This window comes from Dermacentor variabilis, chromosome 3, assembly GCF_050947875.1.
Source record: "Dermacentor variabilis isolate Ectoservices chromosome 3, ASM5094787v1, whole genome shotgun sequence".
Lineage (NCBI taxonomy): Eukaryota > Metazoa > Arthropoda > Arachnida > Ixodida > Ixodidae > Dermacentor > Dermacentor variabilis.
This window is the reverse complement of record NC_134570.1, coordinates 49,079,964-49,101,055: the sequence shown is the minus strand read 5'-3', so window position 1 is coordinate 49,101,055 and position 21,092 is coordinate 49,079,964. Positions and strand designations below refer to the sequence as shown.

The 21,092-nt window shown below is 50.7% G+C and overlaps 2 protein-coding genes across 3 annotated transcripts in view; one reads left to right on the top strand and one right to left on the bottom strand.

Annotated features, from left to right (window-relative positions):
* LOC142575567 (uncharacterized) overlaps positions 1 to 21,092 on the bottom strand; it is a 365,001-nt gene that overhangs the window by 233,629 nt on the left and 110,280 nt on the right. The window lies entirely within an intron of this gene.
* LOC142575555 (uncharacterized) overlaps positions 14,248 to 21,092 on the top strand; it is a 426,302-nt gene continuing 419,457 nt past the window's right edge. The window contains exons 1-4 of the mRNA XM_075684991.1: positions 14,248 to 14,445; positions 16,210 to 16,346; positions 18,374 to 18,484; positions 18,687 to 18,795. Of these exons, the coding sequence (XP_075541106.1) occupies positions 18,438 to 18,484; positions 18,687 to 18,795 (156 nt within the window). The 5' untranslated portion in view covers positions 14,248 to 14,445; positions 16,210 to 16,346; positions 18,374 to 18,437. The remainder of the gene's footprint in view (positions 14,446 to 16,209; positions 16,347 to 18,373; positions 18,485 to 18,686; positions 18,796 to 21,092) is intronic.

Sequence of the window (21,092 nt, the reverse complement as noted above, 5' to 3'; positions counted from 1 at the left end):
GAAGTTCGGTGACAAGAACGTATCACTACGCGCTTTGCGTCCGTGCCTCTCTGCGCGCCAAAGGCGTATGCTCGTGCGAGCTTGCACGTGAGGCAAAAACCAAAAAGAAACACAATGAAACAGAAATTGATGTAAAACAACGCATGAAATAACCGTATATGACAGTTTGTTTCTGAGGATTAAAACGTTTTTCGTACAACACTCAGCCTGTACCAAGAACAGTTCCGCACAATTACGATCAAGAATACAGCGTCGCACCCGAGCGTCTGGGAGGACCACGCATTGCGGCTGGCGGAGACACTTCTTCCGGCCAACGCGGCGTTTTCTTTTTTTTTTTTTTACTTCAATAGCATTTTAAGGTCATGCTGCATCACGTCATTCGCTATCACCCAGTATGGCGTAATCACACCTGACCAACGACCAGGGAAACGGTGAAGTCTCTCGTGCTTGGAAATGAAGTATTAAATCACGGAAAGAACCGATGCCGTTTCGACACTTTCCGTTTGCACTGAAGTAACATTTTGAACTGGCGATGCGCCTTGTTTCTTCATCCGTGAAACGGTAGCCAGGTGTCCCTTGATACGGCTGCAAGTTTTGTTCCGGGCCAGACAATTTCTGAAGACGCCAAGTGCCCGCTACAAGCCGCCACAATGGTAACATGGACCGATTTGATGCGTACAAAACGAGCGATTTTCATTCGGCCAATTGAACCGGGTTCGAACGCCGTCCAGCTGACGCGTCGCGCAGGCGTTCGAGAACGCTCGACCACCTCGAGTACGCCTGTCCATCTAGCCGGGCGGGAGGCCATGGCCATATTTACCTGAACGCCGCGCCGCCGAACCGCCATCTTGCGCCGCTCCGATGGGGTGTATACGTTCTCGGCGTCGCCCAACGCTTGGTTGGCGTTCTGCGTCGCCGCCATTTCTCGACCGATTTCTTCGGCTTTATCCAAGGTCAAATGTTCTCAGTGAGCCAAAAACTTGTTGGATATGTGGGTTGGCGATGCCATTAATTATTATGCGAAGCATATTACTAGAGCTGAACCCAGCTCCTCAGGCGCGGCGGTGTCGCCTTCAAGGCTGACCATGTGACACCGTGACGTCACGACAGAGAAGCGGGGCTCCAACTCGCGCCGTCGCTCGCGGCGGTATATAAGCAGCTGCGCTTGCTTCTAGGTGGTTTTGGCTCAACTCTTGCAAGATGGGCTGGGTGGGAATCGAACCAGGGTCTCCGGAGTGTGAGACGGAGACGCTACCACTGAGCCACGCGTACGATGCTTCAAAGCGGTACAAAAGCGCCTCTAGTGAATGCGGTGTTGCCTTAGCAACGAGCTGTTTCTAGGGCTCAGGCGTGCGTCGCTTGCTCAGGCGCACATTTCGTTGCCGCGCCGAACGCTGCGTTGCTCGACGCTCACCGCGTCCAATGCGGGGCGCGTAGTCGCTGCGCCGTATCCATTGTCTTACACCCCTTGGCGGGTCGACGGGAACGCTGTCGCGTTCCTCTCTTGAAGGCGAAGCAGAGTAACGCATGAGTTGTTTCTTCGTCTAGCCGAACCAAATATAGCCAAGCAACTGCAGTTCACCAGGCTAAACAGTGGTTCAACAACTAAAATAAAGGCTAGTATGCTTCGCATCCTGGGCTTAACCTTAGCTAAGCCACAGCCATTTTTTTGATCTCGGATCCGGTCGTCGTACGTAGCATCGAATTTGCAAGCGAGCTATTTATCCTTGAGGGCCCTGACGTGTTCCATGAAACGCTCAAACGGCAGTTGCTTGGGCTTCGGAACGGATGTCTCTGCGCCAGGAGTTTGCCGAGAATAACCGATCCAAGAGCTTCAGCAGCTCCTCGTATTTGCTCGTCGTGGCCGTTGCCTCCGTAGTCGACGTACTGGGCGTCTGGGCCGCATTTCGTCATCCCGTTGCAGCGGTAGTTGTCGGCTGTGCCTCAGCCTGTTCTGCCGCGTCGTATTTCATTTAGCCTTCCCTACCCAAAATGCTGATGAGAGCCGACGCTCGACACTCGTCCTCCCATCCGCTCCCGCCCGCCGACTTAATGTGTACCTGGAAATTTTGCTTCCATCTGTACCAAGGAATCAGAGGAGGGCCAGGTAAGTCGAGGACCAGAGGAAGGTTTAAAAAGACGCCATTCTGTAGCGTTGCAAGCAGAAGTCTACGGCTAGGGTATCCGAAGGAAGCAGACAATAGGCGTCTCCGAAGCTGACCCCAGACGAAGAGGGCCTAGGCCGACGCCAGCTGAAGCATTCGGAGAAGCTCCGAAGGCATGCGAGGAAAGGGCATAGGAGCGACGTAGATAAGTAACATTGTCACTTACGGCATTTGAGACAGCAGGTTCTTCTAAATCCTCGTCGCCATTCTGTACCGTCGCACCCAAAGCCGGCCGACGGAGTGGTCTCGCGTCCGAGAGGACGACGCAGTGAAGTTGCCGGAGACGCTTGTACCGGGCGAGAGAGCCTGGCCAACGTGGCGTTTATTCGACTTGCATAGCATTTTAAGGGCATGTTGCGTCATGCCACTGGCTATCACACAATTGGCGTGATCACTCCTCATTGGTGGCCCTCAGGTGGCGTGATCACACCTCATTGGCCTATTGAATTCATACAAACGCACAGACATGGAGGTCGTGGCTCCATCATGCGATCGCTGCAGATAATAGTAGCGAGTGCTACTTACGACACCAGAGCGCAGCACGAGTCAAGCAAGAACATCAATTTCTAAGTGCGGACGCAGCCACTGCAAAACGCAACTCTAGCCTCCTCAGCGTTGCATCTGATTTTCCGAGACGGATTATAGGTGAGGACACTCGCGAGACGCTCTCGACGCGATGAAGTAGCAACAACGCGCGTCCACCGGCCCTGTGACGGCAGCGGATACCTATCGGCGGGACGACGCCTAATTATTGCCAAGAATCAAGCTCAAACCACCCAACACCTACACAAACGCCCCAGAGTTGCAGCGCTTACCTTGAAATGCTCTCCTTGATGAAGCTTCGAGCCTACAGAGAGGAGTAGAAGGGTCCTGGAGCAGGAGCACCGAACAGACGAATGGTTGGTTGCGGCCACGACCTACACTCCAGACCTGCACAGATCTCCCTGCTCCAGCACGCCTAGTCTAGTTCACCCCTTTTAGTGAGTGAGTTCATGGCCACCGCTTCTGGGGGAAGTATCGCGCCAGGTACCGCTTTTGACTTGCTCCACGTTTCGCGCGGCAGGATTTACTGCCATTTTCCTTCACCTGCGAGACGAATTTTAACGCGGTAGCGCTAAGGGCCCGACAGAAAATCCGTTGTAGGAAATCCGGCGTCGGCGTCCCAGTGCGTATAAGAAAAAATGATCCCGAACCACGCAGGCCTTCCGTCTGGCAAATTACCCGGATGTACCGAGAGCAAAGGTGCAGACTGCCAGAACCGCAACCCGAACTCATCAGGCAACAACAGACGATCCTGCGTCGAGCGCAGGCGGGATCACTTGCGCATCCCGTGCTGATGAACTGCATGTATCCTACGGAATACGATATGCTCTCTCCTTTTTGCAGAAGAGAAAAGGGCACCCTGCCCCAATGATGGTATAAGGAAGAGATGCGTATATACAAATTCAGAGAGTTGTGGCATCTCTAAAGCTGTGCGTCCAGCCAGGTCACCGATTCGGCGGCTGCGCAAGAGAGTGGCCCGCCACGGCGGAAGGGTTCCGGAGTTATCACCGTGCGGGTTTTTGTTACAGTGCCAGAGCATGTGAGTTAAAGTGGCTATATCAGTGTGGCAGACCTTGCGTACATTTGTCGGGTATATACCTGGGTAGAGCCTGTGGTATTGTGTCGGGTTAGGGTACATGAGCGTCTGCAGTTGTCTGAGGGCCGCCGCCTGCGCCCTGACCAGCTTGTCGCTGGGCGGAGGGAAGGTTCGGTGGATATCTTTGTTTTATTTAATTGTTTACAATATTAGGTTCCTTGCCCAGCCAAAAAAAAAGAGGTTAGGTTTGCAACATACTGTGCACGGTATGCCGTCCGTGGTATTGAGGCAAGCCTACTTGGTCGTTGTTGACATTGTCTTGCTTCACTGTTCAGCAGCACTTACTGATTGCACAGCAATAACAAGCTTCACCAATTGGCTACAGATTACTCCAACTGTTCCAAAAAGGCAAAATTTTCCCCTCCAGAACTGCTCCAAAGTGCAGCTTTGGCTTCTCCTAAACTGCGCTACAACGTCATTTTTCCTACTCCGAAAAATTGCTCCAAATCGTAAACTGCCGGGACCACCAGTGATGGTGGCTTTCAAAAGGACAGCTTGCATGGTCGGCTAGTTGCTAGGGCCCTACACAGTAGCGCGGAAGGACGGCGACATACTCTTTATCACACTCTCGTTTGCCTGTGCCAAGGAGTATGCGGGACGGAGAGGCAGGTGCATCAACGAGCGATTACGTGAGCACTGGTGTAATGTTGAGAAACTAGCCTTATCAGGCGACCTTGCCGCGCATTGCGCACGCTGCGGATGCAAGCCTGTTTGTCTGCACTCATTCACTGGCCGTAAACAATGACCAGCTCACCACAGAAACTGAGTAAGCTGCAGACATTAGGAAAATAAATTATGTTACTTGCCCGTCAGTCTCCTTGTCAGAGAAAGAAATGTTGTTGATGGCGTGGTATGGTAAACCTTTATTCTGATACTCCGGAACGCGTGTCAGCACGTAGCGGGCCGCTCTCACGTCGGTAGAGAAAGGCCGAGCCTCTCTGCTGCATCGCGGGCCCGATGGACAGCCCGTTTCTGTGCTTCAAGATCACGGCTGCTTAGGGCATCCTCCCGTTTGGACGATGTGACGCCGTCGCGTAACGCGGGGCATTGTCAAAGCATGAGTTCTAAGTTACCTACGTCTTCAATTCTACGTCTTACTTACGTCTTCAATTCGAAAACTACTACAAGGTCATTTGTGCACAAAGGCAAAATTACAGCAAACCTCATCGCCTTTCATCGTTCCCACGCGTTTCGCTCTTCTTTCAAGCAGAATCAAAATCCTGCTTTCGTCTTTTCTTTTTCGTGGCCTTAGCCGCTTTATCGCTTGGACAACGCTCAGCCAGCAGCATACACTTGCACCGTCATGCGATAAGAGCCCCATGCCCAGATACCTACACCAGGCATAACGCCCTGTCGCGGGTCAGTCTCGCTGCCAGCCGACCTTGTTCATCCATCGCACGCTTGAGGGCAGCACATTAACACTGCGCAAGCATAGATATTCTCCATGTATGTGCGCAAGCGCCCCATCACGTGGCATTTCTTTAAATATTAAACGAGCTTTCTTTCAAACGTGGAAAAAAGGAACATGTGAGATATATCGTGTAGGAAACAATTCATTGAGAGGTTTCTCAAGGTGCTCTACAGCTTTGCGTACCACACTTGGGGTCTGCAGCCAATACTTAAAAAGTTGATTGATTAAACATAACAGATCCTTTAGTTAAGTGGAAAATCAAGAGTAGCCTGAGTAACTCTAGGCCAGTGCCAACGTTAGGCATATGGTTCAACTTGCTTCCGGAGTGCCTTTCATTTTTAAAACCTTGGCTCAAGTTATGCAGGACAACCTGTGTAGGCGTTCTGGGGTCTAGATCCCTCACCGAACTGTATCTCTTGCGGGAAACATGAAACATTAGATCGTTTTCCTTATTGATTGTCAAAGACATTCTGAATTGCAAGAACCAGCATCAGAAACACCGTTACGCCTTCTTAGATCAGACATAAATGCTCAAAATTGACTATTTTGTGGGGCCTCGACCCTTGGGCACAACGAAAGGAAGGTTGGCGATACCATCCAGGACTTCGTCGTAAGAGCAGAAAGATTTGGGCTATAGAATCAGAACAGGAGGTTTCCTTATTTCTACAAAATCGATTAGGTATTCTTTTTATTCTTTTATTCCTTCATTCTATTAAAATCATGCGCTAATATCTATCTAATATTTCGCATATACCCATTCACAAATCTTGTTACAATGATCTATAAATATTTTTCTTATTTCTATATTGCTCTACCCGGTTCTTGGCCAGTCCGCCAGAATGGAGTACATCTGTGCTGCCGGCAACTGCGCATTTCACTGCAGCCAAATATAGGCAGTTTTCTTTGACCAAAGACAAAAAAAAAACTCTCATTAACAACATATGCATACTTTATGCATGCAAGTTATTCTTGGAACCGACAACGGTATTCTAACTGGCAATTCAGAGTATCATATACAAGGCTGCGTTGCCGTATTCCACCGCTTGATTTTTACTCGCACAGATGTGGTCTGGCAGTATCCCCTTTATGCTACCTCTACAATGAGCCGGAATCCATCGATCACTTTTTGTTATCATGTCGGCGGTTTTCTACTCATCGAAAACGATGTTCACAACTTCCCCTTCGAAATCTAGGACGGCCTTTATACAATACTGTTATACCTTCACTTGCAGCAGCGGTATCAGGACACAGCCACAGGAACGCTTTCCAAGCCAGTTGGAATTTCCTCTGTGACACAAGATTACCTTATTAATATTTCTAGTTTGTCATGACTGATATATTTCTCATTGAGTAAGCTATTAATAAAAAAAATTCAAAGTAAAAACACAAATTCACAGCTATATTAATAATATTATTATTCGAAATTTTACTTGCTCATTTTTACTTCTATCATTTATGTATTTTATTAATAGGTTTCCCTTACTATATCCCTATCTACGCAGTGGTGACTACCTCGTTGTACACTACTTTATTTCATTTACTATCAGTTTATTTCTTGTCTTCGATTATTCATTTATTTTCCTTTTTTACTATTTATTTAATCACTTATTTATTAACTAAATTATTTCATTTTCCAATCGTAGTACCACCCGGTTCGTGGCCTATCACCCCATTGGTTTGTGGCATTAATTGAAACTTCATCATCATCATCATCATCATCGTTAACATCTAGGCTGTACATATACATCTAGTAGATCGTATCTTGCGCTGGCACGGGCGCGTGGAACAAGCCCTCGAGGCAAGCCCCCATTGCCGCAACCAACCATTCGTCTGTTCGGTGCTCCTGCTCCAGGACCCTTCTACTCCTCTCTGTAGGCTCGACGCTTCATCAAGGAGAGCATTTCAAGGTAAGTGCTGCAACTCTGGGGCGTTTGTATGGGTTGTTGCGTTTCGCCTGCGACACGCGGTTTTGCCGGAGCGTCTGCGGCGGGGCGGCAGACATTTTGGCCCGTTCGTCGTCGCCGCAACGCTCCCCGCCAGGTGTTTCCAGGCGTTTCCAGGCATGTTCCGATGCCACGTGTCTTCATGTGCGTGTGTGAGTGTATGTGCCATTGTGCCCAAACCGGGCGATGCGAAAGCAGGGATCACCCTCTCATTCCAGTCATTGTGCCCGAACCAGGCGGTGCGACAGCAGGGATCACCCTCTCATTCCAGTCATTGTGCCCGACCGGCAGCGCTACGACAGTGTGCGTCACCATTAGCCCATTGTACATTCACGTGCTCGTCTATTGAGGGGTTCCTTCTTGCCCTCAACTGCGAGAGTATAAAAACAGCTGCCCCCGGACGCCAAAAGGAGGGCTCCGATTTCTTCTGTTGAGTAAAGTGCTCTCCCGTCTCTCTACTTCGGTCAACCTGACCGCCAACTCTTTGCGATGTTAAAATAAACAAGTTGTTTTGTTGTTACCAGTCGACTCATGCTTTGCCGGGACCTTCGGATGCTTCCAGTTGTACCCCAGGCCGCCAGGCCAACGCTACCCTTGGGGCTTGCGACCCACGTACAACCACGGGCGTCAGCGCCGAGTTCCCAACAACCGATGCCATCGGTGGGATCCAAACATCTGGTTGGCAGCGGTGAGATCGCCTCCGACTTCAAACAACTGTCTGCCAGCGGTGAGATCGCGACAACAGAGGCCAGCAGCGAAGAGATGCAGTTGACTGTATGCTGAGCAGCTCAACGACGATCCGGGAGCAGTGCAACGAGCCCTGTGGGACGACTGGTTGCCTGCAGCGGAACGACTGCGCGGAATTCCTGCCTGCGAGGTTTGGTGAGTGCGGGACTTTCTTCTTCTGAGCTTTGCCAGGCTTTTGTTAGTGTCAGAAACAGAGCTGGTAATTGTGGTTGTCGTTGCTGCCGGGTTAGTTTGCGGCAAGACAATAGTAAGCAGTAGAGAAAGCAGCATTCAGAGCAGCCATGGATTTGAAGTCGTTGCGCAAACCGAAATTGCTGGAGCTTGCAAGAGAGTTGGGTCTGGATGTCTCAGACAAACTAAGAAAACCTGAACTGCTAAAGGCTATTCTTGAGTTAGAGGCTGAGGATGACGAGCTGTCGGAATGCCTTGAGACCATTGAGGAGAGGGAGACTGCAAAAAGACAAGAGCGTGAACGTAAAGAACAGAAAGAAAAAGAAGAGCGTGAACGTAAAGAACAGAAAGAGCGAGAGCAACAAGAGCATGACCGTCAACACGCTTTGGAAATGAAGCGTCTTGAGGTAGAGATGGAACGCGCTCGTAATGGAAGTCAGGCACACGGTGCAGGAGAACGCGTATTGTTCAAAATGACTGACCTGATGCGGCCGTTTAAGCTTGGAGAGGACATTGGTTTGTTCCTGGTTAACTTTGAGCGAACGTGCGAGAAGCAGGGGTTCTCTCGGGAAACGTGGCCACAGCGCTTGCTCACTTTGTTACCCGGCGAGGCGGCCGACGCAGTCGCTCGCTTGGATAGAGAGGAGGCAGAGGATTTCGACACAGTGAAATCGAGTCTTCTAAAAAAGTACCGGCTGTCTGCGGAGGCGTTCCGTCGGAAGTTTCGGGAAAATGAGAAAGGCAAAAGTGAGTCATATACAGAGTTTGCGTATAGGCTTATGTCGAACATGCAGGAGTGGCTCAAAGAAGAGAAAGCGTTTGGTGACCACGATAAAGTTCTGCAGTGTTTCGGGCTAGAACAGTTTTATAGTCGGTTACCGGAGAACGTGCGGTACTGGGTCTTGGATAGGCCAGACGTTTGTACGGTGGCTAAAGCCGCTGAGCTAGCCGAGGAGTTTGTGACGCGTCGGGCTCGCGGAGCTAAGGACGGTCAAAAGGGTGAATTTGGCTTGAAGTTTGAGAGGCCGAAGTTCACACCCATGAGAGCAAAGGGGAACACGCGTAGTGCGGATGCGTGTGGAAGCAGTGCGACCGAACCTAAGGAGACGGCGGCAGCCGAAGCCGAACGCAGAAAGCGGTTCGAGATGAGGCAAGCGCGCGTTTGTTATACGTGCCAGAAGCCGGGTCACTTTTCGGCGCAGTGTCCGGAAACAACACCAAAAGTTGTGTTTTTTTCAATAGGCAGCACTGACGAGAACATGAAGCTTCTCGAGCCTTACATGCGAGACCTCCTCGTGAACGGGAAAGAGTGCCGAGTGCTTCGCGATTCCGCAGCTACGATGGATGTAGTTCACCCGTCTTATGTAGAACCCCATATGTTCACGGGCGAGTGCGCATGGATCAAGCAAGCCGTGGAAGCTCATAGCGTGTGTCTGCCGGTAGCAAAAGTGCTTATTGAAGGACCTTTCGGAGCGCTTGAGACGGAGGCGGCAGTGTCATCTATGCTGCCACCCCAGTACCCGTACCTATTTTCAAACAGGTCCGATCACCTCCTGCGCGAGAAGGGGCTTTTGTTTGGTGAAGCTAGTGTTCAGGCCTTAACCAGATCGAAGGTTCGGGAGCTCGCTGCAAAGGCGGTAGTTGCGGGGCCGACGTTATCAAACAACGAAAAAGGGTCAAAGGCGCAGCAAGCTGATATTCAGAGCACGCCCGAACTGAATAAAATTGAGTCTGTAACGTTAAAGGCGCCAGATACTGGAGAGGAAACGCCCGACACGGGAAAGTTAGAAGAGCTATCTACTGATTTGCTCATCGCGCCTACGTCAGACGGACTTGATAGGTTGCTAAAAGTCAGCCGGTCGGCTTTGATAGCCGAGCAAAAGAAGGATGGTAGCCTAGAAAACATACGCTGCAATGTCAAGGAAGGTATCGCCACGAAAAATGCGCGTTTTGTGGAAAGAGGTGGAGTCCTGTACCGGAAGTATCTAGACCGCCGAGGAGTGGAGTTCGATCAGCTGATCGTGCCTCAATGCTATCGTCAGGATCTGTTGCGCTTGTCACACGGGGGTTCGTGGTCCGGACACCTAGGAGTTAAGAAAACTAAGGACCGTCTCTTGCAAGAGTACTATTGGCCAGGGTGTTTTCGGGACGCAGACCACTTCGTGAGGTCATGTGACACCTGTCAGCGGGTGGGCAAACCAGGGGACAAATCGAGGGCGCCGTTGAAATTGGTACCTATCATTACGGAGCCTTTTAGACGGCTCGTTATTGATACAGTGGGACCTCTGCCGGTAACAGCCACGGGGTACAGACACATTTTGACTGTGATCTGCCCAGCGACAAAGTTCCCTGAAGCAGTGCCGCTTAAAGAACTCAGCTCAGTTGAGATAGTCAATGCACTACTGTCCATATTTGCGCGAGTTGGTTTTCCTGCGGAAATCCAATCAGATCAGGGCACAGTGTTTACTAGCGCTTTGACAACAACTTTTCTCGAAAGGTGTGGGGTAAAGCTGCTACACAGCTCAGTGTACCACCCACAGTCGAATTCCGTTGAGAAGCTCCACTCCGTCATGAAGCGCGTGTTGAGAGCGTTGTGTTTTGAACATCGAACTGACTGGGAGCTGTGTCTGCCTGGGGTGATGTTTGCTTTAAGGACCGCGCCGCATGCGGCTACGGGGTTTTCGCCAGCTGAGCTGGTGTACGGTCGCTCGCTTCGGTCTCCGCTTCGCATGCTACGAGAATCATGGGAAGGCAGGGGCGACGACCCAGTCGTAGTGGAATACGTGCTTAAGCTCCTCGAACGCTTAAGAAGGGCACAGGAGTTGTCAGGTGAAGCAATGGCAAAGGCCCAGCAGAGGGCCAAGGTTTATTATGATCGGACAGCCAGGGCCCGTCGTTTTGAGGTGGGCGATGAGGTCATGATATTGCGCACATCGCTAAACAACAAACTAGACGTGCAGTGGGAGGGCCCAGCGCGAATTGTTCAGAAACTGTCGGACGTTAACTACGTGGTAAGTCTGCCAGGAAAGCGGAAAGCACAGCACGTTTACCACTGTAATCTGCTCAAACCTTATAGACAAAGGGAAGCAGTGGTGTGCATGATGGTAAACGTTCCTGAAGAGCTTCCGGTCGAGCTTCCGGGACTAGGCTCAGTGACGAACAGGGAAGACACCGGTCAAGTTATTAGTGACCTTATCAGTAAAGCACCGCTGTCGCCCGAGCAGAAAACCGAACTACACCAGCTATTACAAGAGTTTCAAGGTCTGTTCTCTGAGAGGCCTGGTAGGACTTCTGTCCTTACTCATGAAATAGAACTTACCTCCCCAGAGCCAGTACGATCCAAGGCGTACCGGGTGTCACCCCGCCAGAGCGACATTATGGAGGCTGAGGTAAAGAAAATGCTACAGCTCGGTGTTATTGAGGCAGGTGAGAGTGATTATACCTCCCCTTTGATTTTAGTTGAGGTACCGGGCAAGGAACCTCGTCCTTGCGTCGACTACCGCAGGCTTAATTCCATCACTAAGGATCAAATTTATCCGATCCCTAACATCGAGGAGCGCCTTGAGAAAGTTAGTAGCGCTCAGTTTATTTCCACCCTAGATCTTGTCAGGGGTTATTGGCAGGTTCCACTTACAGAAGAGGCTAGTAGGTATGCGGCGTTCATTTCACCAATGGGAACATTCCGTCCTAAAGTGTTGAGTTTTGGTTTGAAGAACGCGCCATACTGTTTTTCAAGCCTCATGGATAAAGTGTTGCGGGGACAGCAAGAATTCGCTTTACCGTATCTAGACGACGTAGCGATATTCTCCGCATCCTGGTCTGAGCATATGGCACACTTGCGGGCAGTGCTAACCCGCCTGCGCGAAGCGGGCTTGACAGTAAAGGCTCCTAAGTGCCAGTTAGCACAGGCCGAGGTTGTCTACCTCGGTCACGTGATTGGTCAGGGTCGTCGCCGCCCCTGTGAAATAAAGGTGGCCGCTGTGCGAGACTTTCCGCAACCGCGCACGAAGACCGATATTCGGTCGTTCTTAGGTGTCGCCGGCTACTATCAGAGGTACATCCCCAGGTACTCTGATATCGCGGCTCCCCTGACGGATGCTCTAAGAAAGTCAGAGCCTCAAACAGTCGTCTGGGACGAGACAAAGGAAAGAGCTTTTAGCGCCCTAAAGAGTGCCCTAACAAACCAGCCTGTGCTACGATCGCCAGACTATACAAAAGGGTTCATTGTTCAGTGCGATGCTAGTGAGCGAGGCATGGGCGTTGTACTGTGCCAACGGGAAAAGGGAGAAGTAGAACACCCCGTCCTGTATGCTAGTCGTAAGCTGACCAGTCGTGAGCAGGCGTATAGCGCCACCGAGAAAGAGTGTGCGTGTCTCGTGTGGGCCGTTCAGAAATTGTCATGCTATCTAGCCGGCTCGAGGTTTATCATTGAGACGGATCACTGCCCTCTCCAATGGCTGCAGACCATCTCTCCCAAAAATGGCCGCCTCCTGCGCTGGAGCCTCGCTTTACAACAATATTCCTTTGAGGTGCGTTACAAAAAGGGGAGTCTCAACGGTAACGCCGATGGCTTAAGTCGAAGCCCCTAACGTAGGAATCAGCCTCAAAATTGTTGGTTACTGATGTTTTTCTTCCTGAGGCAGGATTTTTTTTAACATATTGCTTTTGTTTAGTGTTTCAAAGTGATGATATGCTTTCTAGTGCAATTTTCCAATTTGTGGACGCGTTCTGAGTGATGCTAGACTACTGTAAGGAACTAGGCAGTGGTATAAAAAGGGGAAAGAGCCTGGCAGGGCTTAGTGAGGGTTGTGCCGTGCTTGCTGACTGAGCGGTTGAGTTTCAGCGTAGTTCTAACGCTTGCCGGGAACGAGAACAAAAATGTGAACTCTCCCGAAGTCACTTTGCAGTGTCCCGTGCGAACCTGAACGAGAGAACAAGGCCTTCTCTGTGCGCTGCGCTCAAGAAACGTCGAGGGACGCCCGACTTCGGTTATGAGCATCATCGAGCGACATCCCTCCGGACAGCGGATGCAGTCCCCTGTCCATCGGGATCTCCTTCCCCCGGCGGGGCGGTCTGTTGCGTTTCGCCTGCGACACGCGGTTTTGCCGGCGCGACTGCGGCGGGGCGGCAGACATTTTGGCCCGTTCGTCGTCACCGCAACGCTCCCCGCCAGGTGTTTCCAGGCGTTTCCAGGCATGTTCCGATGCCACGTGTCTTCATGTGCGTGTGTGAGTGTATGTGCCATTGTGCCCAAACCGGGCGATGCGAAAGCAGGGATCACCCTCTCATTCCAGTCATTGTGCCCGAACCAGGCGGTGCGACAGCAGGGATCACCCTCTCATTCCAGTCATTGTGCCCGACCGGCAGCGCTACGACAGTGTGCGTCACCATTAGCCCATTGTACATTCACGTGCTCGTCTATTGAGGGGTTCCTTCTTGCCCTCAACTGCGAGAGTATAAAAACAGCTGCCCCCGGACGCCAAAAGGAGGGCTCCGATTTCTTCTGTTGAGTAAAGTGCTCTCCCGTCTCTCTACTTCGGTCAACCTGACCGCCAACTCTTTGCGATGTTAAAATAAACAAGTTGTTTTGTTGTTACCAGTCGACTCATGCTTTGCCGGGACCTTCGGATGCTTCCAGTTGTACCCCAGGCCGCCAGGCCAACGCTACCCTTGGGGCTTGCGACCCACGTACAACCACGGGCGTCAGCGCCGAGTTCCCAACAACCGATGCCATCGGTGGGATCCAAACAGGGTGTTGGGTGGGTTGAGCTTGATCCTTGGCAATAATTATGCGTCGTCCCGCCGATAGGTATCCGCTGCCTTCACAGGGCCGGTGGACGTGCGTTGTTGCTACTTCATCGCGTCGAGAGCGTCTCGCGAGTGTCCTCAGCAATACTCCGTCTCGGAAAATCAGGTGCAACGCTGTGGAGACTAGAGTTGCGTGTTGCAGTGGCTGTGTCCGCACTTAGAAATTGATGTTCTTGCTTGACTCGTGCTGCGCTCTGGCGTCGTAAGTATCACGCGCTACAATTATCTGCAGCGATCGCATGATGGAGCCACGACCTCCATGTCTGTGCGTTTGTATGAATTCAATAGGCCAATGAGGTGTGATCATGCCACCTGAGAGCCACCAATGAGGTGTGACCACTCCACTTGTGTGATAGCCAGTGGCATGACGGAACATGCCCTCGAAATGCTATGCAAGTCGAATAAACGCCACGTTGGCCAGGCTCTCTCGCCCGGTGCAAGCGTCTCCGCCAACTTCATTGCGTCGTCCTCTCGGACGCGAGGCCCCTCCGTCGGCCGGCTTTGGGTGCGACGGTACAGAATGGCGACGAGGATTTAGAAGAACCTGCTGTCTCGAATGCCGTAAGTGACAATGTTACTTATCTACTTCGCTCCTATACTTTTTCCTCGCATGCCTTCGGAGCTTCTCCGAATGCTTCAGCTGGCGTAGGCCTAGGCCTTCTTCGTCTGGGGTCATCTTCGGAGACGCCTATTCCCTGCTTCCTTCGGATACCCTAGCCGTAGACTTCTGTTTGCAACGCTACAGAATGGCGTCTTTTTAAACCTTCCTCTGGTCCTCGACTTACCTGGCCCTCCTCTGATTCCTTGGTACAGATGGAAGCAAAATTTCCAGGTACACATTAAGTCGGCGGGCGGGAGCGGATGGGAGGACGAGTGTCGAGCGTCGGCTCTCATCAGCGTTTTGGGCAGGGAAGGCTAACTGAAATACGACGCGGCAGAACAGGCTGAGGCACAGCCTACAACTACCGCTGCAACGGGATGACGAAATGCGGCCCAGACGCCCAGTACGTCGACTACGGAGGCAACGGCCACGACGAGCAAGTACGAGGAGCTGCTGAAGCTCTTGGATCGGTTATTCTCGGCAAACTCCTGGCGCAGAGACATCTGTTCAGAAGCCCAAGCAACTGCCGGGTGAGCGTTTCATGGAACCCGTCAGGGCCCTCAAGGAGAAATAGCTCGCTTCCAAATTCGATGCTACGTACGACGACCGGATCCGAGATCAAATAATGGAATCGCCAACCCACATATCCAACAAGTTTTTGGCTCACTGAGAACATTTGACCTTGGATAAAGCCGAAGAAATCGGTCGAGAAATGGCGGCGACGCAGAACGCCAACCAAGCGTTGGGCGACGCCGAGAACGTATACACCCCGTCGGAGCGGCGCAAGATGGCGGTTCGGCGGCGCGGCGTTCGGGTAAATATGGCCATGGCCTCCCGCCCGGCTAGATGGACAGGCGTACTCGAGATGGACAGGCGTACTCGAGGTGGTCGAGCGTTCTCGAACGCCTGCGCGACGCGTCAGCTGGACGGCGTTCGAACCCGGTTCAATCGGCCGAATGAAAATCGCTCGTTTTGTACGCATCAAATCGGTCCATGTTACCATTGCGGCGGCTTGTGGCGGGCACTTGGCGTCTTCAGAAATTGTCTGGCCCGGAACAAAACTTGCAGCCGTATCAAGGGACACCTGGCTACCGTTTGACGGATGAAGAAACAAGGCGCATCGCCAGTTCAAAATGTTACTCCAGTGCAAACGGAAAGTGCCGAAACGGCATCGGTTCTTTCCGTGATTTATTACTTCATTTCCAAGCACGAGGGACTTCAGCGTTTCCCTGGTCGTTGGTCATGTGTGATTACGCCACCTGGGTGATAGCGAATGGCGTGATGCAGCATAACCTTAAAATGCTATTGAAGTAAAAAAAAATAAAGGAAACACCGCGTTGGCCGGAAGAAGTGTCTCCGCCAGCCGCAATGCGTGGTCCTCCCAGACGCTCGGGTGCGACGCTGTATTCTTGATCGTAATTGTGCGGAACTGTTCTTGGTACAGGCTGAGTGTTGTACGAAAAACGTTTTAATCCTCAGAAACAAACTGTCATATACGGTTATTTCATGCGTTGTTTTACATCAATTTCTTTTTCATTGCGTTTCTTTTTGGTTTTTGCCTCACGTGCAAGCTCGCACGAGCATACGCCTTTGGCGCGCAGAGAGGCACGGACGCAAAGCGCGTAGTGATACGTTCTTGTCACCGAACTTCTTGCGTAGCTAGCAGAGCGTTTCACCTGTCTGAAACGGAGTATAGAGAGTGTATATCTTACACCGTGGTGCAGGCTCAGCCCTCCCCGATGCTACTGCGGTAGCGGTCGAAAAAGCGCCGAAAGAAGATATGGAACGACTAATATCGAGCCTGTCGGAGGGTCCAGCTCAAGTGTCTACATCCCTAAGGATTCAGCTTTTCAGTACTGTGGTGAGTTCCAACGTTAATAATATTTGGGGTTTTACGTGCCAAAACCACTTTCTGATTATTAGGCACGCCGTAGTGGAGGACTCCGGGAATTTTGACCACCTGGGGTTCTTTAACGTGCACCTAAATCTAAGCACACTGGTGTTTTCGCATTTCGCCCCCATCGAAATGCTACCGCCGTGGCCGGGATACGATATTCCAACGTTAGCTTGCAGATTCCTATCTCATCCCCTTAAGGGGATGGGCAGACACGACGCTGAACAGCTGACAGATTCTCTCCCCGTTATTGTAGAAAGCTCAGAAAATTCATGGCCATCATCTCCTACTCGGTAGATTCCTCGCTGGCGTTACATACCGTATTTAATCGAATGTAACGTGACCACGATTATAACGGGCCATGAAACTGCCAATGAAACTGCCAATGTAACGCGACATGAAAACTAAAAAAAAAAAACATCTGACGCCGTGCTTGTTAATTTATAGTTAGTTAGCCAGTGTTTACAAGTTTATACGGCCGATAAATCTACTATCCTTGCTTAATATAGCTATGTATACTAATTTGCTATCGCAATTGTTGCTTCGCCTTTCGGGCAAAACTGCGACTTTTTCGTGCATGATGTCGCGGCGTGTCACAGAGAACACGTCCTCATTGAAATTAACGCCAACCAAGAAACGCGAGGGCAGCCTCTTTGCAGTTCGCCGGGAGAGCCGTAACGTTTCGGGGCCCTGTAAAAATATGCGTATCCTACGCAATGAGAGAATCGATGTAAGCGAAGCTTTCTCTGCTGTTTGCGTTGATTGGCGGTGATATATTGACCGCATACGACAGTCGTGATGTGATATGCAATGTTACCCTGGCTGCTCTGCTCGACGCTTTCTGCGAGCCTTCGTCTCCTCGGCGTTGAGTGCACGCTTTGGCGCCATTGTGGGTTCTAGCGTTGTGCGTCGCAGAACTGCCTGCTTTTTCTCTATTTCCTCGCTAACATTCTCCCCGCCTGCTCCCTTCGCTGTCCTTGCTGCTGCAATGAGCACGGAGACAACCGCGGCAGCTCCCGCACTCCATTTGTGGGGCGTCGCGCCTAGTACGGCGTCCAGTGGGCATTGTTCACAGGCGATGCGCCGTAAATGTTGACACGAGCTTTCTGGGTCGTCTTTGTGCCACACTCCTGTCATGTACGCTAACGGCCGATTGTCCCGAAAAATCCGCTGTCGACGCCGCGGGAATCGCTAGGCGAATAATCAGTCTGAACCACAACCACACAGGCACTCCATGTGTCTCATACCTTGTCTTACATTCTTTACAAAGTTACTCCTCGGAATTTTGAAAGTTACAGCTCATAAACGTCTGTCGTGGAACAGAACGCCGACGGTGCATGCGTTTCATGATTTTCCGACAAGGCCACACCTCAGCCACGTCATAACGCGGCCGGCGTTAGTTTAAGGCGCGCATCTGATCTGCGTCTTGACGTGGCCGGCGTTAAGGCGGCATGCAAGACCACAGCAGCAGTGTTGCAGCAGCGGGAAAGTCGCAGAAAGAAGCAAAGAAAGCTTCGCTTTAAAAGCATGCGCTGACGGTTTTTTGTTCTTACATTGGTTTCTTGACTATCGTTCTCAAAATTCCGACGAATAACGTTGTCAGAATGTAAGACCAGGTATGAGCAACTTTAGTACTACAATGATGCGACAATATAACTCGCACATGCCGCATGTCATATAGCAAGGCGTGGGATATGGCATAAACATACCTAAATATATACGGAAATTTGTGCTCGAGGTCGGCGCACGGCCAACGCCGGATTTTCGGCGTAACGAGGCCCTAAAGCCATCGCTGTAAAAGAGAGCGCTTGAGAGAAAGGCGACTTCGCGCTCGGCTTGTGAACTCCACGCGCCGCGCAAAACTTCAAAACTTGGCTGGGGTGTTCGCAGAAACGTATGCTATCCGCTGATTGTTTTTTCAGCGAGCCCTAGGGGAGGCTCAGGAACCCTTTAGGTATGTCCCGGCTTGAATATGTCTCACCATGTTTTTCCAGTTCAGCTAGAAGATGCCTTTGGGCTATGAATATAAGATAACACTCCAAGAAGAAATCAGACGTGATGATGAACATATCAACCAAATCAATGACAAGGAGGCCACCCAAGGGGTAAGTGAATGCTTTCTGTTAATTCGAATACACTTTCTCAGTTTTCGTCACAAGCTGTTTGGGTATATATAAAAGAGCTTTTAGGCTCATCTTTGCGCCACACTCCTGTCATGTACGCTAAAGGCTCAGTGTCGCGAAAAATCCGCTGTCGACACCGCGGGCATCGCTAGGCGATTAATCAGTGTGAACCACTGCCACGCAGGTTCTCCAAGATGACGCATCCAGGTGATATTTTTGCAGTAGACTGCTTGAGATCGATAGTGCCAACCCAGCAAATTGTGGCACAGATGAACGAAGACTACAAAAAAGCAGTAAGTGATTGCTTTCTGTTAATTCAAATACACTTCCTTGGTTTTTGTCACAAGCTGTTAATGTATATATCAACTCTACCAATTTTACGTAAAGTTTACGAATTCGGAGGCACCTAAGCGGGCCCTGATCCACTTACATTTTTACAGAAGTGGAGAAAAGCATTGGAAGTTAAAGTAGACTATTTAATAAACACTTTGTCACGAAAAGTACTTCGATGCGTTTCACCAGAAGTGGATTGGCAATCAAACACGGCGTTCGCGGTGCTTCCGCTCCTCCTTCAATGCCTTTCACTGCCAAGGTTACGACAGAGCGAGGCGTGCTCACAAGGCACCGCTGTCTATATGTCACCATGGCGCGCAGTTCACGTTTGAATTTGGATGTTAGTGTAGACGCCACTGCCCCCGATTTTGGTGCCTGCGACGCGCCAAACGTAAGCCAAACGCGGTTGTCATGAGCGAGCAGCACAGCGCTGAGCCAGTGGACTCGTCCGGGCACCCTGCCGTATCTGCGCTACGTAGCAGACCGCAGCTACATGCAGATGTAGTGCATATTGTGCAACGTTTGCTTTGTGCTCGACAGGGCCGTGTGAGTCCTCGCGCTCGTACGATCCAGTCAGACCATGCTGCGCGGTGCGGACCGGCTTTGTCCTCCGCCTGCGTGACTGGCGAATAGTAGCCACATGCAACAAGTACATTGTAACACGAAAGTGTTTTACGCCGGGGTACTTCCTGTAACGGATGCCACATATAATACGCATGCTCTACAAAGGTCGTCGCGCATTTTTCATTCTAAAGTAGTCCAGTCATACTTTGCAAGCACTAAAATCTTTCAGAAATAATTTTTTTCCACTTACGAGCGAAGAATGGAATCATTTAGCAGAACGTATTGTTGAATGCACATCTCGTGTTTCATTTGAAAATATGTTGAAAAAGCATCTTTTGTAATCCTTCTCCTGCTTCGGCAGAATTGCTGCCTGCAGTATTGTGTAAATAAATAAATTAACAATGGATCTAACATTGGCGCTAAGGAGTGAAATGACTGGCTTATTGCAGCACTGTGGAAACTGCACAAATTCTTAGTTGATAGGAACGCCGAGTGCCCATCGAGATGTGCTCATCCGCGCCACCTCGTCTGCGCAGCGTCTGCTTAGAGTATGATAAATGGCAATGTATGTAACAATGATATGCAACGAGCGAAGAATATGAGGTTGAAAATAGCTGCCTGTTTTGATGATAAAGTGAGAACAAAATGAAATTTATTTTACAAGCGAGGTAACCATGCGTATTTAATAGCTTTTCTAAAATGGCACCCAAAATTGTAACGCTGTCAGATATTGGTAGCGTATGATTACTTAATGATACACTTGTAGTAGTAGGCGGAATTGTTGTTTGAAGGTTATGAAACAAAACAGGTTTTTGGACTCATTCGAAGATAATTTGGTGCTTTAGTGAGCACCACCTGTCGATATTGCCAAGTTCAGCGTTACGCTGATCTTGCATTACTGTCAATCACTAGTGAGATAAATAAACGGTTGTGTTTATTAAAGTTGGCGGCTGAGCGTAATTATATTTGTTCAACTGCGTTTTTAGTAATGGTAACAACGTGTCATTATTTCGCATTATTGGCGGCTCCTACAGGACACCAAAGCGGCAACGGGGACACCAAAGCTAGAAACCGGCCTGGTCCTTGGGTTGGGGCTCGCCGAGGCCTGCACGGCCCCAACTCATGGGCCGCCCTGCTTCTAGCTTTGGTGCGTCCCACTACCCCTTGGGTGCTCTCCTGAGGCCTCCATTAGCTGGTTACATGTGCCTTCCTGGAGCAGTGCTTGTTAAAAATACAATCTTTTGTTACGACAAAAAAGCTACCCATGACTTATACAACATCAGTCAGAACCTTGCCCCTTCAGACACAGTGATCACCAAACGGGGCGCTCATGCCCAATGCCACACCGCATGGGCAGCCAGTGGCGGAGCATAAACAAACTCGACTGCACTCCGTAATGCCGTGTTGTAATCGCACCGCTGGCACGAGTTGTTTGAATGTCAGCGCTGACAGCCGTTGTTGCACCTGGGTCGCAAGCCCCAAGGGTAGCGTTGGCCTGGCGGCCTGGGGCACAACTGGAAGCATCCGAAGGTCCCGGCAAAGCATGAGTCGACTGGTAACAGAACAATTTGTTTATTCTATCATCGCAAAAGAGCGGGCGGTCAGGTCGACCGAAGTGGAGAGACGGGAGAGCACGTAACTCAACTGAAGAAATCGGAGCCTCTCTCTTGGCGTCCGGGGCAGCTGCTTTTAT